The sequence below is a fragment of the Procambarus clarkii genome, unplaced genomic scaffold (assembly GCF_040958095.1).
Source record: "Procambarus clarkii isolate CNS0578487 unplaced genomic scaffold, FALCON_Pclarkii_2.0 HiC_scaffold_107, whole genome shotgun sequence".
Taxonomy (NCBI): domain Eukaryota; kingdom Metazoa; phylum Arthropoda; class Malacostraca; order Decapoda; family Cambaridae; genus Procambarus; species Procambarus clarkii.
The window spans coordinates 1,856,904-1,875,803 of record NW_027189140.1 but is presented as its reverse complement, the minus strand read 5'-3'; the positions used below and the strand labels follow the sequence as shown (position 1 = coordinate 1,875,803).

General features: G+C 49.0%; 1 protein-coding gene across 1 annotated transcript in view; it reads right to left on the bottom strand.

The window, feature by feature from the left end:
- Positions 1-18,900, bottom strand: part of LOC138360325 (exportin-7-like) — a 215,790-nt gene that overhangs the window by 109,247 nt on the left and 87,643 nt on the right. Inside the window, exon 4 of the mRNA XM_069320244.1 lies at positions 14,480-14,621. Within this exon, the coding sequence (XP_069176345.1) occupies positions 14,480-14,621 (142 nt within the window). The remainder of the gene's footprint in view (positions 1-14,479; positions 14,622-18,900) is intronic.

The window sequence follows — 18,900 nt, the reverse complement described above, 5'->3', positions numbered from 1 at the left end:
CCCAGAAAAGCTTCAGTATCAAGGAGTAATCCGGGTCTCGCAGGAGGTAAGCTACATAGGCCTCCCACACATTCCTCGGTGGGATGCAGGAAGCTAAAAAAAACTCCAGAAGGAGGGAACAAAAGAACCCAAGGGACTTTGAACCGAACCCGGGGAGGAGCCGAACTCATAACAAAATCATACGGGGAGGGGATAGGAAAACCTCCCCCCCTGTAACAACAAGCCCTGCACCGAGGGTACCAAACACCCAAGCAGGGAAAAGTGGGGCCCAAGGCCCACCAAGTAAACTCCTCCCCAACCCTGGAATCCTCCACGTCAGGACCCAGGGCCGAGCCGTCCTCCATACCCTGCCTCTTGAGAAAAGCAGAGTCCACTAGAGAAGCAGAGATGAAGGGGACGCGCTGGGGTGGCCCAAAAGTTTCGGCAGGAAAATCACACTCGAATGCCTCTGCTGCCGATCCAGAAGGGGCAATCCCTGAAGCTGCCCGAGTCTCACTACCAGTATAATTCAGCAGGGCGGCTGTGGGGCATCCGGAAAGGTAACCAATCTCACACATTGCTGCAACCTAAACCTTGCATGCAACACTAAAGCTGCCTGCACCCAATTATCAGTCTCAGTGGACTGGGTGAATGGAGTACAAGCAAACACCACCACTCGCAGGGCTCCGGGTCTTAGGTGTCACTGACCCCAACAAGCAGCAAGGCAGAGGCAGACGGTGAGTGTCACCCTGAGACAAGGGGACAGTGCAACCTTCAAATTCACACTAGGTGAAATGGAACTCAGAGGTCTCCTACATAGGACCACTGAGCCCCAATGGGGGTTTCCAGGGCCCTTAGGCTGACTGCTAAGGGAAGCCCAGGCAAGGTACTGCTAACCGGTTATCCCAGAGCTACCAAGCAACCAACTAAAAGCTGAACCCCTGAAATCTGTGCAAGCAAAGGGGACCTAGTGGAGGGCCACCAAAAACCTACCTGTGGTCCTACCGTCACATCAGATAGACCCCCACCAGGCAAATCAAAACAAAAACAAAAGAAAAAAACCGCAAAAGCACAACATCTCCAGGTGAACAGAACCGGTCGCTATGTGTATATCAAACAGCTGCACAGTACCTCGCCCCCAACCATCGATGAAACTACCTCCTACCCAAGGGAAAACAGGATTAAGACCCTCCCCAGCTGAACCCCCAAGGGCGGGCAATCACCGAGCAACAACAGAACCACATGGAGGTAGCTGCTCCTGAACGGCTCATGGAAGATAATCCTAAGCCACAGAGGCAGTGTTTACGGGGCACCTAGGGAAGGTACTCCTAGGTGCATGCAGCACTAGTACTCTTGTGTTACTTCTGGCTCACCCACCACCAACACAGAGCAACAACATAAGGAAAATAGGGAAGGATCCGGGAGGCGGACGCCACGCGCCCTAACCTAAAAAAACAAGACCACAGATGTAACAAAGACCCTGCAGACCCAAACCCCCGAACCGGAACGCGGGAAGAAGGGAACGCGTCCACGACCCCAGAGGCCAAGACGCGCAGAGAACAGCGAAAAAAAAAATGCAACCGAACAACAAAGGAAACACCCCCCTGGCCCGACCAACCAAGCAGCAACCCAAAGACCAAAACGAGAAGAAAATAGACCACCCAGGCCAATGACCAGGACGGCACCAGAACTCAGGAGCAGGCTGGAGGTGAAACAACGCCCATGACAGCAAGTGGAACGGAGCAGAAGGAACTGCATCACCGAACTCAAGTAGGAGCGGCTCCGCCAGCGCCACCCAATACGAGATGACAGGACACTGTCCCAGACGACCGACCCGGAACAACCCCGAAGGGAAGACAAGCCAACCCTATCAGAGACCGAAGGACCCTTCGCAGTGATAGGAAAACTCGAAGGACCGCCAGGAATACCACACACCGCTCCAGAGACGAAACACGCAGGTGGAAGACCAACAATGAACTCACCAGTGCCGACACAAACAACGAGAAATGAGCACTGTCAAAATGAAATGAAATGAAATGAAATGAAATGAAATGTCAAGCGTGGGGTGGACATGTATATGAGTGGGATTGGGTGGTAATAAATAGGAGCTGCCTTGTATGGGCCAATAGGCCCTCTGCAGTTCCTCTGTTTGTATGTCCTTATGTTTGTATGCACAAGGTGACACAGGAGGATGCTGAGTACCCAAAGGAGCCACAGACATGAAAAAGAGCCTGATCAATGTCAGAGGAGATAGGAAGCGGAAAGCACTAGGAAGTTACGTGGTGGAGGTAGACTCCACCCACAGGAGCAAACGTAGAGAAGACAGAGCCCAGGAGGCTCAGGAAACTGCACAACCGTAAATGACAGAGAGAGGCGGGGCCAAAGAGCCAGAGCTCAACCTCTGCAAGCACCCCACCAAAAGGCAAGAACCAGCACCTAGCCGACAGAGGCGCCAGACATGACAATCACACTTGCAGAGCAGACACACGACCGTGCCACAACACAGGCGAGCCAAGTAACATACCAGGAGCATCGCTAGTGGTGCGCTCGAACACCATGCATACTAGAGGCAGTAAGCATTGTATGTACCGTTACCTGAATAAAAGTCAGAAGTCTAAGGAGAAATACGTCCAGAGGCGCGCACCCCGCAGAAGACGAGGAGCAGTACAGAGGGGGAGGAGGAGGCGCCACTCCGAGCCATCCCACACCAGGAAGTAGAGGAAAAACAAAGTGACGCCCCCATACATAAAATCCAGAACACCCCCAGCATCCAGAGGGCTATGACTGGAGGGAGAAAACGAGCAAGAAGCCGTAGAAAACCATGAGAAACGACACGAACACACGAGCATACCGCCCAATCACATATCGGACCTGTCCGACCTGCTGCAGGAGGCGGAGCCGTGGGAAAACGCCCCGGGTTCGGACACCTATCAAGCAACATCAGAAAATAAAGCTGGGCCGGCCACCAAGAGTCCATGAGGACTACTCTCCTTGGGAATGTACTCCAAATGAGCCAGACCCCGAAGCAACAGTTGGACCGGGAGAAGAGGAACAGGTACCCCCACCTCGACCAGTCCTGCCGAAAGGCATCCACCGTGAGTGCCTCGCAGGCGGGTAAGGGCGCCACATAAAATGGGCAATGCCTAGACCACGCCGACTCAAAGACGTCCATGGCCAGGAGTCCATACGTCCGGCAGAGCCAACGAAACGAGTCGGCGACAACTGGCCAATACGCGAAAAAAGGAATGAATCAAGACAGCTGTCCGCCAGGACGCACGACACCCCCTAGACATGAGCCTCATGGTTAGCCAAACCCTGAGAATCCAGCAAACGAGCTACTCTAAGGTACCAACCCCAGAGGTCAAACACCTAAGAGAAACCCTGTGGTTCCGATAAAGAACCGCAAGAGAACAGTCCGAATGGAACTGAATGGTAGAGCACCGAGTAATTTAAACCCTCTGAAGCGCAAACCTCCACGAACTCCCGAACCGTGCTGTTAGCCCGACGGACGGAGAGACCCTATCATCTCCAGCCAACCTGGTGAGCACTGGTCACACAGCCCCAGCCGAGAGATGACCCGTCCGTGAACACATCGAGCAAAGGTTCGGGGAGGTGCCAAGGCACAGAACCCCGAAAACCCCAAAGTGGAAGTTGGTGACACAGTACCAACACAAGATCCCCAGAAGAACAAACCCAACGATTGCAAGAGAGGTGGAAGGGGAGTCTCCGAAGGAACCAAACAGACGCCGAAGCCAAACCCAACCCTGCGGGCAGACCAGCACGTCGAAGTTCAGACTCCTGCACAACTGCTCGAGCAATCGCCGAGCAACCCGGGACCCCCTCATGAACAGCCGAAGGCGGGACCACAGCCGCAACAACACTTCTAGAGGGAAAGACAAGGAGCGGCCCAAGAGCTCTAAACAAGATCCAGCCAGGTCCGAACCCGGGACGGAAACAAATGGAACAGCAGACGGGAATCCCAGAAGGATGGGGCAGATCGACCACGTCCAATGCACCCACGAAGATGACACGACAAAGCGCAGGGGAAGAAGCCCACCCCGCAAGCCCTGAACCCCTCAAAAGGGAAGAAGCCATCCACCGCCGCCACCAGAGGCCGGAAGACAACCAAAAGCGCCCACTAACTGCGGGACCATGCGAGAGTTAGCAGAGCAAGCTGCTCACCCAGCGTCCTGTCAACAGAGAAGGGAACAGAGCCCCTTCCGAAAGAAAAAGTATACATACACATATATACATATATATTATGTATAGACACCAACACTTACATATACACATACACACAAGGTATGTTATACACAGGTGCGTATGCACATAAACATGTGCACACACAAATACACGTGAAAAGAAAATTACAAGCCGCCGACCAGTGGGCAGAGAGCACCGTGTCAATGATACAGGTCTATAATTAAGGGGGTCTTCCCTACTGCCACTTTTGTAGATTGGAACTATGTTAGCCATTTTCCACACATCAGCTACAACTCTTGTAAACAGGGATGCCTGTAAATTCAGTTGAAGTGGAATGCTGAGCTCAGGTACACATTCTCTCAGAACCCATGGTGAAACTCCATCTGGACCAACTGCTTTGTTCTTACTTAGCTCCTTGAGCATTTTTTCCACTTCGTCTCTAGACACTTCTATGTGCTCTATGTTGTTCTCTGGAATTCTTATTGTGTCTGGTTCCCTGAAGATTTCATTTTGTACAAACACACTTTGGAGCTTTTCGATTAATGTTTAACTCTTTCATATTCCATGAATCTATTTCCCATTTTCAACCTCTGAATATTATCCTTTACCTGCAATTTGTTCTTTATGAATTTATAGAATAGACCCGGTTCTGTTTTACATTTGTCTGCAATCCCTTTTCAAAATTTCTTTCTGCCTCTCTCCTCACTGCCGTGTAGTTGTTTCTCGCATCTTTGTATCACTGGTATGTTTGGGGGTTTGGCTTCTTCCTATACTGATTCCATTTTTGTGTCTTTTGGTCTCTGGCTCTCTTGCAATTTCTGTTGAACCAATCCTGTTTCCTAGCTCTGCATCTCTGTTTTGGTATAAATTTTTTTGTGCCTTTCTCATATATTTCACAAAACTTGACATACATCTCATTTACCTCCTTGCCTAGCAACAGGTCTGTCCAATTATACTCACTAAAAAAATTTCTAAGGTCTCCATAATGTCCTCTCCTGAAGTCAGGTTTTTCAACTGCTTCAACCTCCTTATTTTCTTCCAGATTATAACGCATTGCATACTTTATTCCTAAAAAGACATGGTCACTTTTACCCAAGGGAGGAAGGTACTAAATGTCAAATATCTCTTCCTCCTTCCTGGTAAATATGAAATCTAGCATGGAGGGAACGTCCCCTTCCCTCATCCTCGTAGCTTGTTTAACATGTTGATACAAGAATGGTTCCAGGATGAGGTCTACAAGTCTTCAGGTCCAAAAATCCTCTGTTCTAGCTTCATATGCTTCCCACTCTATAGATTTCAAGTTGAAGTCCCCGACTATCAACAGTCATGATCTATCTTTATCCGTTCTCATTATAATCTCTCTCATTATTGTTATAAGACCCTCTCTTTTACTATCTAGCTCCTCCCCTTTGTCCATGTGTTGCTTGGCGGTGAACTATATGCATTTTTGATCATTAATTTATCATCCTGAATTCATATCTCTAGTGCTATTATGTCAACTTCTCGTGGATTGGCAATCATTATTTCGTTCACCTTCAGGTGTTCTTTCACCAGAACAGCAACGCCACTGCCTTTCCTAATTTTTCTGTCCTGCCTCCAAACTGAGTAGCCTCTTGGGAATATGACCTCATTTAAAATATCACCTTCAAGTTTTGTCTCCGTGAGTGCAACAATGTCTGGTGTCTGCAGCGTATTACATCACTTAACTCCAGTATCTTCGATCTCACTCCATCCACATTGGTGCATACTATTTTCAGGAACATGTTTTCCCTCTCCTTATTCTTCACTACCCCTCTCTCTAGCAATTTTGTTGGTTTGCCTTTTTGTACCATTTTACTGGCCTGCCTACCACTATCACTTTGTAGAAAAAAGAATTGATTTCTTCTTCGTTTCTGCTCTCATTTAGACGTTTTTACCTCTACGAGGTTTAGTTTCAGCTTCTCTCTGTGTAATTACCTAAGTGTAGTTACAGGATGAGAGGTACGCTCGTGGTGTCCCGTCTTCCCAGCACTCTGTCATATAAGGCTTTGAAACTACTGACGGTCTTGGCCTCCACCACCTTCTCACCTAACTTGTCCCAACTGTCTACCACTTTGTTTGCGAAAGTGAATTTTCTTATATTTCTTCGGCATCTGTGTTTAGCTAGTTAAAAATCTATGACCTCTTGTTCTTAAAGTTCCAGGTTTCAGGAAATCTTCCCTATCGATTTCATCAATTCCTGTTACTATTTTGTATGTAGTGATCATATCACCTCTTTTTCTTCTGTCTTTGAGTTTTGGTATATTTAATGCCTCTAACCTCTCCTCGTAGCTCTTGCCCTTCAATTCTGGGAGCCACTTAGTAGCATATCTTTGCACCTTTTCCAGTTTGTTGATGTGCTTCGTAAGATATGGGCACCACACAACCGCTGCATATTCTAGCTTTGGCCTAATAAAAGTCGTGAACAATTTCTTTAGTTTTTGTTCACGAACTAAACACGAATACGTGTGTAAGTAGAGTTGTGTGTTATTTATTCATGTGCATGTGCTCAGCTGTCATGTGGGGGTTATCCACAGTACTTTGTACATCCCTTTGCGTATTGTGGTCAGAACAGTGTAGTGTTAAAACCCATGCCCTTTGTAATGTGCCAGTTGTCTCCTGAGGTGTGTATTGGTGGGAAGGAATCCCCCACCTTGTCTGTATCAGTTCTGTGGTGGGTCTAAGCACACCCCCCCCCCCCTGTTCTAATCAGTGTGAGATAATCTCGTATTGTGAAATAAAACTCTTTTGTAAAATTGTACCCCAAGGTGTATTTCTTGTCCCCATGTAGGTATAACTGATTATTATTGCTATATAGACACCGACACACCCATTATTTATAAGAAAGTAAGAGCGGTTGTTGTTAGCGATACTCTAGGGAATGGCTTTCAATCCCGTACCTTACAGAGAGAGTGGAATCTGAAGTATCCATGGTACCAGCGAACCTGAGAGTTTGCAATTCAGAATTTTTTGATGAACAAATAACGAAAATATATGAAATTGGGAAGAAGTTAAAATACCCAAAATCCTTCTTGGATGTCACATTTGAGCAAGCAAAAGAACATTCTCCGAACATGCTCCCAAATCTAAACCAGAAATTAAAAACTCGCTGGTTCTACAGTATTTTGAAGGACTAGAAAAACTTACCTCAGCCCTGAAAAACCATAATATTAACCCAGAGTTAAAAAATATTAATATGTTAAGTCCATTTTAATTAAAAACTCTTACCCGTCAGTAGCATGTTGTGTGTACTCCATCCCTTGCAATGAGTGTGCATTTCTTTACATCGGTCAGACTGGTAAATCTCTTTCCTCAAGTTTGATTAAACAACACTCTTATGCTATTTGTACAGCCCAGCACTAGTGCATTGCACAGAGTATTTACATTCCAGTTTATGTGATCATTCTATCAACTTCAAAGGGGCTAAATGTATTGTTAAAAGTAAGGATTTCTTTGAACAAAATGTGATTGAGTAAGCTCTGATCAAACAATGTAATAGCCGCCTTAATGTAAGCCCTGGTATGTACAAATTAGATCCCCATATAAGCTTCAATATAGTATCTATTTAACCTGTTATATATTAATTTATTTTTTATTTTTTCCAACCGGCGACACTTATATGCTACTCTCCAGTGTTTTTGTTGATTCCCTTAGTTCCACTATGAGAGAAAGGAACATTTGGTGTAAATTAATTCTTGGTTAAATCTTCCCTACTCCTTTTTGTCCCCATTTATCCCATAAAATTTTGTCCCCATTTTTTGGTGGTCAAGTGACCTGTCTCTCCCTGGGGGCAGGTTATAAGGTCTTCCTGGGGGGTGGTTATGAGGTCTGCCCACCACGCTTCCCTCTTCACTACCTAGCTCTGATGAAGGCGAATTGAGCCGAAAACGCGTTCAGCATTCTCTAATTCTTCACATGTGGTTTTTCTGCACACATACATACATACATACATACATATATATATATATAGAAAGTTTAGTATACTAAACCCAACAACATTGGTATGTACATAAATGGTCACTCTGAATGCCCAGACAAGACTAGTGTAATAAATGCATTTATATGCAGAGCACTTACTCATTGTTCCAACTAGCATAACATCCACAAGAAATTGGACAGAAGCCTTCAGGTATCAATAAGCAACAGGTACACGAATAGAGAAGTTAACATCCATATCAGAAGATATTTAGAAAAAACCAGCGTTGAATGTAATGAAACGCCATTTTCTGGGTGAGACCCGGAGGCTTCCCGGAGCTTTACCGGCTGATATGCTAATGTCAGACTTTGGCATCAGTCATGTGTATGGAGTTCTAGGGCCTACCGGGGACCACGAGCCAGAACCTGGCCCCCTCAGAGAGGCAAGGGGAGCAATGGCCTATAGAAACCCCCGTGTGGTTGGAAGCATTCTATGTCTGCCATCGACCGGGTCAAGCATCCAGAAAGGTAAGCATTCCAAAACAAACCCCTATTCTGGTGAAAATTGCTACCTAAGCCGAACTAGTGGATAGAACTCTTCAACAGAAAACAAGGAAACTAGTATGACGTCATACGTCACCGCGCCGCTGTCTGCGCAGCTCCCCCCTCCCCAGGAGGGGGAAGGGGGAGCCCCAGACCTCCCACGCCGGCTATCCACCCACCAGTTCTGAGGCTGGATGTCAAAACACGCGAAAAACGCCGACCGGAGGGAGGGAGGGTTGCCGGGGAGCCTCCGGGTCTCACCCAGAAAATGGCGTTTCATTACATTCAACGCTGGTTTTCTGGGGGGAGCCCCGTCGGCTCCCCGGAGCTAACTACCCACAGAGGAAGGTCAAAGGGACAAAACCGGGAGGCGGACACCACGCACCCCCCAAGGAGGCGAGACAACTGGCAGCAAATGCCAACCCAAGGCGCCACAGCCCCGAAAATCCTGGGAACAACACGAGAACCACGAGCAGCAAGGCCCCTGCACGAACACCAAAAATCCATGCCCGAAAGACTGCAAGGCCACGTCGCCCAGACGGCAGCGAGAGCAGCGAAGCCACGAACGCCACAGGCATGAGGGAAGAACACAGGCAGCTTAGCCGCAAGAACACGGCTGACCACCTGGGACACCATCACCCGCGAACCGGGAAGAACAGAACCGGATCAACGCAAAACGCGCTCTGGACCCAAACGCCGTGGCACGCAAACAACAGCGGAGGGCCGCCACTGAACACACAAACGACACCCCCGGCCCGACCAACGAAGCACCAACAAACCCTGGACCCCTCCAGAATGCAGCAGCCCCACCCCGCGCCAGAAAAGATGGAGACTGCTGCCATCAAACAACCAAAACGCTAAAACCGAAGGAGCAAGAAAACTCAGCGAACCGACCCCCAGAGGCAAAGGCCCAAAGGAAAGAGCCGACGAAAAAACACACCGGAACCGAAGGGGCACTACCAACCGAGGAGAAGACAGAGCACGCTGACCAGAGACCAGGATGGTGCAAGCGGCGCACGAACAGGCCGGAGGTGAAACGACGCACAAGACAGCTGACTAACGGTGCAGAAGCAACACCAAGACCGAAAGCAAGCTGAAGCGGCTCCGCCTGCGCCGCACGAAAAGAGGCGACAGTATGTGGCAAGACGACGGCCCCCAACCCCCACTTGAAAACCAAGCCGAGAGTAAACCAAGCCAACAAGAGTAACCACCTAAGAAGGGACAGGAAAAGGAAGGACCGCCAAAATACCCCATACTGCCGCCAAGAGAAGCACGCAGGTGGGACACCTACCACGAAGCCACCCGACCACCAACCGGAGGCAAGACCACAAGGCAGAACATAAGCAGCCCTGACAAGGCCCCCCCGAGCCCAGGAAAAAGGCGGAGCCGCGAGAAGATCTCGGGCGTGACCACCGAAACCCAGGCGGCACAAGGAGATGGAACGTCTGCCGAACAGAAAAACTCCCCAAAGCATGCAAGCCCGCCAGGAGTTCAGAAACGACGGGTCCGACGCGAGACATCGCAAGAACCCCCCCCCCCCCCGCAAAAAAAAAAAAAAAACAACAACCGGCAGGGCAGGAAAACCAAAGAAGGCGGAAGGGTCACCGCCAGAACAGGACCCGAACCAAGGGGCACGAACAACTGCAATAGACCGAGACAAATAAGCACATCACAGGACACAGGCTGACCAACGCCTAAGAATACACGCAGAACATCCCTGCTGCAGAGGAGGCAGGAAGAAAGAGCAGAAGCACAAAAAACCCCAGGAGAACAACCAGGGGTGGACAATCAGGCAGGGACAAAAACCGCACGCAATCCCCAGGCACAAAACAGCAGCAAAGTGCCACTCCACAACCGGACACAGGAACAAGGACACGCCACCGTGAAACACGGTACCAATGCAAACGTGCAGCAGCAACAGCAACTTGTAAATAGCAACTCCCCTCTGCAAAGGCAGAGAACGGAGCAGGCAGACCCCAGACAGGGCCAACGGAGACACGACAAAAACCTTGCAGGCCCAGAAACCTGCACCAGGCGACCGACGGCGGAGAAACCCCGCTCGATACCTGCTGGATGAGGTACTGGGAGCTCTTTTACACCTGAAGCCCGGTCCAAGGCTAGGCCAGACCGGCCAGAGGATGGCCCACCAGGCAGCTGCTAGGAGCAGTCCACCGGCCCACATACCCCCACAACCAGGACGGGCCGGAACTGCCATACGAAAACAGGCCAGTGCGCCCTGGAAGTCCACGGACGAACCAGCAGGCTTATGCTCGCAAGTAGGTCGTGTAACAAGCACAGACCACTGATGGTAATACAGTGTCCCCCAAAAGTGCCAATAGCACCACTGCACTCCACTGGTACTATCCCGCAAGTTCTACCAGATAGGCGGGACCCAAGAGCCAGAGCTCAAATCCTGCAAGCACAGCCAGGAGCCTCACCAGGTGAGAACAGAACCAACCCTACAACCCCCACACCTCAACATTAAAAAGGGAGGGTCCCCTGAATGACACCAGCATGGGTTGGACATGCACATGAGGGGGGACAGGAAGGGGTGATAAGGGACAGTCACTGGTGTGCGAACGGTCGCAGTCGTACAAAATATACCTAAATAAAGACAGGTATAGAAACACCGCCGCATCCAGCGCCCGGCCAAAAGACGCCAGACTGCAGAAACTCACCTGGCGAATGGTGGCACGAACTGGACACGACTCAACCGTGCCCAGAAGAACTTGAGAGCACCGCCAGGTGAAGACGCCAGAGCCGGACCCTGCCGGACCCGCAGGAGAACAGGGAGAGGCGAAGGAGGCGGTCCACACCCATGACAGGGAAAACCGCGGTGTCCTCCCCACAACAGGGAACCAGGACACCCCCGGTGCGAAGGGGCACATACCGCAGCCAGGGAGAAGAACGAGAGGCGAAGCACTGAAGCAAAAAAGGGCGCAAAACCCCAGCACTGAAATACCGCCCAGACCAAAACAAACTCCACGGCGCATGCGCAGAACACGCCGGCCGAACCGCACACCCTCCCTGCGGGAAGGCGCCAGCCAGGACTACTGCACGAGAAAAGGAGCCAAAAGAGGAAGCAGGAACAAGAAAACCGGCCAAAGAAGCAAAGAGCCCAAAAAGGAATCCAACCGGGCGACAAGTAGCCCAACCGGGCGACAAGCAGCCCAACCGGGCGACAAGCAGCCCAACCGGGCGACAAGCAGCCCAACCGGGCGACAAGCAGCCCAACCGGGCGACAAGCAGCCCAACCGGGCGACAAGCAGCCCAACCGGGCGACAAGCAGCCCAACCGGGCGACAAGCAGCCCAACCGGGCGACAAGCAGCCCAACCGGGCGACAAGCAGCCCAACCGGGCGACAAGCAGCCCAACCGGGCGACAAGTAGCCCAACCGGGCGACAAGGAGCCCAACCGGGCGACAAGTAGCCCAACAGGGCGACAAGTAGCCCAACAGGGCGACAAGTAGCCCAACAGGGCGACAAGTACGAGGAGCCGACAGACGTTCCAAGAATGCGGGAAGTAGCGAAAAACCTTCCCGTACCCTCGAGAACACAGAAGCCAACACTAGTCCCGAAGGCACACGAAGGCGCAGGCGCACCCGAGATCAGAAGTCACGCAGAACCCCACCAAACGGGGAAACATGACAAAAACACCGTCCCAAAAAGGGGGGGGAAGGAAACATCCACCCACAGGACGGAACCAACCGACTCAAAGGCCAAGGAACCGAGCCCGGGGAGGGGCCGACATCCAACAGCACGTACGGCGAGTGGGGAGGAAAGACCCCACTCCACGTAACCACAAGCCCCGCCTAGAGGGGGATAAAAACCCCCACGGGGTCTAACGGGGCCAAGGCCCCCCCAAGTCAGCCCCTCCCCAGCCCCGGGAACCTACACGACAGGCCCCGGGGCCGAGCCGTTCCCCCAAAGCCCCGGCCGTACCAGAAAACCGGGGCAGCCGCGAAAACACTAAGGAAGGGAGCCCACTGGCAGACTCATACAACACGGCTGGAGGAACAGGCCCAAATGCCCCCGTCACTACCCCGGAAGGGGAATTCCCCGAGACTGCCCGAGTCTCAACACCACCAAAAACCCCGCCCCGAACCTACAGACCGTAAGGAACCGGATGCAGGCAGGGTGAACCAGGGGAAAAGACAAGGGGGCGTGGATGGAACCGAAGCAGCCAACACCCCCAAGTCCCAAAACGAACTACAACGGGGCAGCCCCGGGGCTCCCGGGGAGGAAACCACGAGAACGTTGCCACCACCAAGGCTCAAGTGCAACGCCCCTGCTGCCCGCACCCGCTGTGTTAGCACAACTGGGTAACCGAGCCACAACGAGCAACCAAACTCGCAGGACTCCGGGTCGAAGGTGTCACCGACCCCACAGGCAGCAGACGGAGGCAAAACAGAGTCACCCAGAGACAAAAGGTGAGAGCAACCCTCAAACTCGCTGGAAGCGAGGGGGGGGCTCTGGGGTCACATCCATCGGACCCGCGCGCCCCCAGGGGTTTCCCAGGGTCCCGAGCGTTTACTTTAAGAGGACTCGCGCTCAGGTAGTCCCAGGCAGGGTACTGCTAACCGGCACCCAAAGCTACCAAACAACTTTCTAAGAGCTGAACCCCCGGGACGTGTACACTCACGGGGACCTAGCAGGGGGCACCACCAGAAAATACTCAGAACACAAGGGACACAAGGGGCAAGAACGAAGGCAGACCCCCCCACCAGGTAGATAAACAAAAAGAAAAAGAAAACCCCGCAAGAGGACAGCGTACCCAAGCGGAACAGAGCCGGCCGCTATGATTGGTAAAGACAAGCTGCACAGTACCCCGCGCCCCACCAGTGCAAACACTGCCCCTTACTCTAAGGCGAACAAGGGAGACAGAACCCCCGAGCACACAAAGAGCGGCCGAAAACCAAGCAGTAAACGGCCAAGCAGGGGCAGGACCCAAGGAACTTGTGGAAGGTGGCCCCAAGCCCCAAGGGCAGTACTTACAGGGCACCTAGGGAAGGGAACCCTAGGCGCATGCAGCCCGAGTACTGAAGAATCACTCCCGGCTCACGCACCACCTAGAAAACAGACACCACACTCTAGGTACAGTGCTGAAACAACCACTGGAGCCGGAGCACATAACCATTGCCTATAGCATCAGCCGAAGAACTTGTGGGTGGATAGCCGGCGTGGGAGGTCTGGGGCTCCCCCTTCCCCCTCCTGGGGAGGGGGGAGCTGCGCAGACAGCGGCGCGGTGACGTATGACGTCATACTAGTTTCCTTGTTTTCTGTTGAAGAGTTCTATCCACTAGTTCGGCTTAGGTAGCAATTTTCACCAGAATAGGGGTTTGTTTTGGAATGCTTACCTTTCTGGATGCTTGACCCGGTCGATGGCAGACATAGAATGCTTCCAACCACACGGGGGTTTCTATAGGCCATTGCTCCCCTTGCCTCTCTGAGGGGGCCAGGTTCTGGCTCGTGGTCCCCGGTAGGCCCTAGAACTCCATACACATGACTGATGCCAAAGTCTGACATTAGCATATCAGCCGGTAAAGCTCCGGGGAGCCGACGGGGCTCCCCCCAGAAAATAGTTTAACAGGGTTAAAAATCGTTTAACGCTTGAAGGATTTAAAGGTTTATTTAGTGAGAATGCCTTGTGGAAAACACTTCTGCTGTATCTAACCCCCTAATGGAAAGCTCTAAGAGGGAGTACAGTAACAAACAAAATAGGAAACAAATACCAAATATATATTCATTAAAAAAAATTTAAATAAGAAAATGTTATATTCCAAAGAGATTAATAAAAATGGGATATTAGGGTGAAGACTTACTAGTGAAAGGGATCATAAATTTCACAAATTTCTTCTTATCAAATTCCACCATTAGTAATCTCCCAAGAGAAGCATAGTATGACGTTCGACTTCTCATTTCCTGCACCGAGACTCCTACTCTCAGAAATGGGAAGTCTAAATTCTGAAAATTGTATTAAGATGTTTAAAAAAATTTGAAATGAATGATTAAAATATTATTTTAAAGTTTGTAAATAATATTTAGTAAAGAAATTAGTAAAGAAATTTGTATAAATTTTAAAATAAATAAGCCACACAAAATATGAAAGCACAAGAATCTACAGACTAGTCTACATTCCTAGAATGAGGAGTGTGTTTTACCTATTATTTCTCAATAATTTACTTGAAAAACTTATTCAAGAAAAGCTTGATACTATCTGATAACAGTAAAAAATAAAATCTCATCTACTCTACATGAATACTGCCTTTCCAGCTAACAAAATGAAAACACTAATTAATTTAAACAAATAAATATACAGTATTTACTTAGACAAATTCATACCAAGTAATTATGTATTTTGTTTTAATAATAAATAAATTGGAGGTTGGTCAAACCATTGCTCCACCACCGCCACACTGCACCCTGTTAGTCAAAATACTCTGAAATTTGTCTCAAGATAATCAATTTAATAAATATGATTTCTTATGTTTGATGAAGTGCTTGCACTTACATTTTGACGGCTAGACTGTTTTAGCACCCTGAATTCTCGCTGAAAATGCAGATAAAATAATTATGCTTGTTTTGAATATAGTCTTCTGAATGGTGAATATTTTGTGCAGTCCAGTTCAGGAAGCAATGATTTTAAATATGGATTTAAACAATTTGATTAATACTTTAGCTGAATTCAGTCCAAGACATAACTATTTAAATGTTTAATAAAATAATATGAAATACAATGATAAAAATGCATAAAAAGCCTTAACCACTGTGTTGCGCCAACTGAGAAAACTCGGTCAGCAGGAAACTACGCCAACCGAGAAAACTTGGTCGGCGGGAAACTGTCCCAACCGAGAAAATGCCTTTTGAATATTTCGTACCCAATCAAAATGCGTGCGCGGTAAATTGTGTACGAAATGAACTCTTGGGACCTCTAGTGAGAGATAGCTATCTTGGAAAAAATTCCCAGAATACCCTAGGGCTGCTGGCTGGGTTAGTACTCGGTAAGCAACCATCGCTGGCGCACGCGCCTCTGGCTCCCTATCACCTGTCCGATGCGGTGTTGAAATATCACTCTCTGTCGGTGAAATTCAGACTTTATTGTTTGAAGAACGTTAGGGTCATTATATTGACCACATTAGCCACAATAAGGACCTAATACAAAGGTCGGATGCAAGTGATATAGCACCAATAAGGATAATATAGCAAATGTATCCAGTTGTTGCTCTAAACGTATCCGGTTGAAGCTCTGAGCGCCACCCTTGCCATCTCCAATTCTTATAGATGATACATAGATGAATTGTTTTCTGAGTTCAATGATGATGCATCTGATACAAGTAGCATAGATGAACAGTGTTAGTGGCTTCCATGGTGGTGGTTTCCTTTTATTTTCAAGAATAGCTGAATCTCTTCCAGAATGGCTGACACTCTTCCTGATTGACAATCTCTTCCAGAATGACTGAATCTCTTCCAGCAAGGGATCTTACAAACCAATCTTTTCATGACTACCTTACAAATAGATCTTTTCCTATAATCTTTTCAAGATTACCTTACGCTTCACAAGCTTGGCTACATACCACCTGCAAGAACTAAAGCCAAGGGTGTACGTGAGTGCATTACTTGCAAGCACACAAAACGTAGAACAGGGAGCAAAAATCTATCTGTACCTGTTGCAATGAGAGAGAAGTCGCGCTGTGTACCATGGACTTCTTCGTTGATTATCACTCTCTTCCAAAGTACTGAGTGTGTAATATATTGTGTTACTTTGTAAATAGTGTGGGAAACTGTACATATTGTAATTTTAGTGATTTTTTAACAAGTAATATTGCAATAATAAGCATTTATTGTGGACACATTGCTGACACATGTGTCACAGTTCCAGGCAGAATTAAGTGTTACGCAAGAACGCGACACCGTGCTGCGAGGTACTCGTATCGTCATTCCAGCTGTTCTCCAGCAACATGCTCTGAAGCTTGCACATCAAGGACACCAAGGTCTTGTTATTACCAAACAGCTGCTACGAGAAAAGGTGTGGTTTCCTGGCATTGATTGTCAAGCAAAGGACATGCATGATGCCTGTGTCCCTTGCCAAGCTGCAGTGGATACTTCAAGACCAACACCTCTACAACCTTCACCACTACCTGCTGCACCATGGACGGAAGTATCGATGGACTTCTGTGGACCGCCCGCTACCAACTGGAGAGTACTTGATGGTAGTCACTGATGATCACTCACGTTATCCAGAAGTAGAAATCATCACTTCCACATCTTCAAAGGCTGTCATCCTGAAGCTCGACAAGATCTTTTCAAACTTTGGCATTCCTGAAGTTGTCAAGATGGACAATGGACCGCCATTCAATGGACAAGACTTCGTCAACTTTGCTGAGCATATTGGATTCAAACACCGCCGTGTGATGCCACTACATCCTCAAGCAAATGGAGAAGTCAAGAGATTCATGCAACCTCTCATGAAAGCGGTACGCTGTGCTCATGCCGAAGGATGATCCTGGAAACAAGCTATGTATGCTTTTCTCAGGAACTACCGTGCAACACTGCATGGAACACTGGGCAAGTCGCCTGGCGAACTTTTATTTGGACGTCCTATGAGAATCGCACTACCTGTCATGCCAGCCGAAGTAACGGATAAACGTCTCACTCAGAAAGATGCACTAGCCAAGGGCAAAATGAAAATTGCTCATGATCAACATGCAAAGGAACAATTCATAAAGGTTGGAGGGATATTCATCAAGGGATATTCTTGTGTTTAGGGACTCTCGTCCTAAACGTCATGTTAAACGCCCTACAGGATTTGATAATTAATTGTGTTCCTATGTAATGCAAAGTATTTACTTATTATGCTAAACTAAATTTAATATTGTTTGAATAATGCAGATATCTCATTCAATATTTTGTAACTTTGTATTACAGTTTCTTTCATGTTTGTTTAACATTGCATATGTATTTTTAACATTGAAATCCTTTGTGGTATACATTAAGTTGTTTAAATTCTTTGTGTGCTTAATTAATGTTAAATGTATGCAATATCTCGTGATATGTTAATACTTACTTTGTGTCAATAACTTTGCTTTGTGCTACAAGCATGGTAGACATCCTGTATTCATTCTTTTTAAAGAAAAGGAGGGATGTCATGTTCACAGAAAATAGTACCATCCGTTTTCTATGTGCAGCGGCTCTGAGACGCCAGAGAGAGAGGTAAACAAGAGCATACAGGACGCTACCAGCTTGGAAGCTACTAGTCATGTATCAGTTTAGGTATTAAAGTCAGTAACCAAGGAATGGGTTTATGTCAACCCTACAACCAAGACTTCCTCAGTAACACACAACACCACATACACCTATCAAGCAGCGTCTGAAAATAGAGCTGGGACGGCCACCAAGGGACCATAAGGACTACTCTCGTGGGAATGGGCTATAACCGAGCCAGAAACCGAAGCAACAGCTGGACCGGGAGAAGAGAAACAGGTACCCCCACCTTGACCAGTCCTGCCGAAAGGCATCCACAATGAACGCCTCGCAGGCAGGTAAGGGCGCCACATAGAATGGGCATCGCCTAGACCACGCCGACTCGAAGATGTCTATGGCCAGACGTCCATAAGTCCGGCAGAGCCAACGAAACAAGTCGTCGACGACTGGCCAATCCGCGAACAGAGGAATGAACCGAGACAGCTGCCCGCCAGGACGCAGGACACATCCCGGACATGAACCTCACGGTTAGCCAAACCCCGAGAATTCAGCAAATGAGCCACTCATGAACAGCCGAAGGCGGGACCACAGCCACAGCAACACTTCTGGAGGGAAAGACAAGGAGCGGCCCAAGAGCCCAAAACAAGCCCAGCCAGGTCCAAACCCGGGACGGAAACAGATGGAACGGCCTCCAGATCACCAGGAAACCAAACCCAGCGATCTGGGAAGAACCACACCCCTGGCGAGCAGACAAGCGGACCGACTGGGAGCCCACACCAACCAGTCGTCGAGGTAGGACAGACACCGAATCCCAAGCAGACTCAGACAGGGCGCCAAGATCCGGTAAAGATGCGTAAATACACCAAGTGCCAATTACAATATAGCGAAGGCAACAAAAGAGGCAAGCCTGAAGCCCCACCACCAACTGTGCCAGTCCCGGAAAACTGGAGAGGAACGTGCCAAGAATTGACCTGGAGGTCCAGGGCCACCATCCAGGCACCCGGCCCCAACAGAAGCCGGACAGGAGACAACAGTCCTCCAA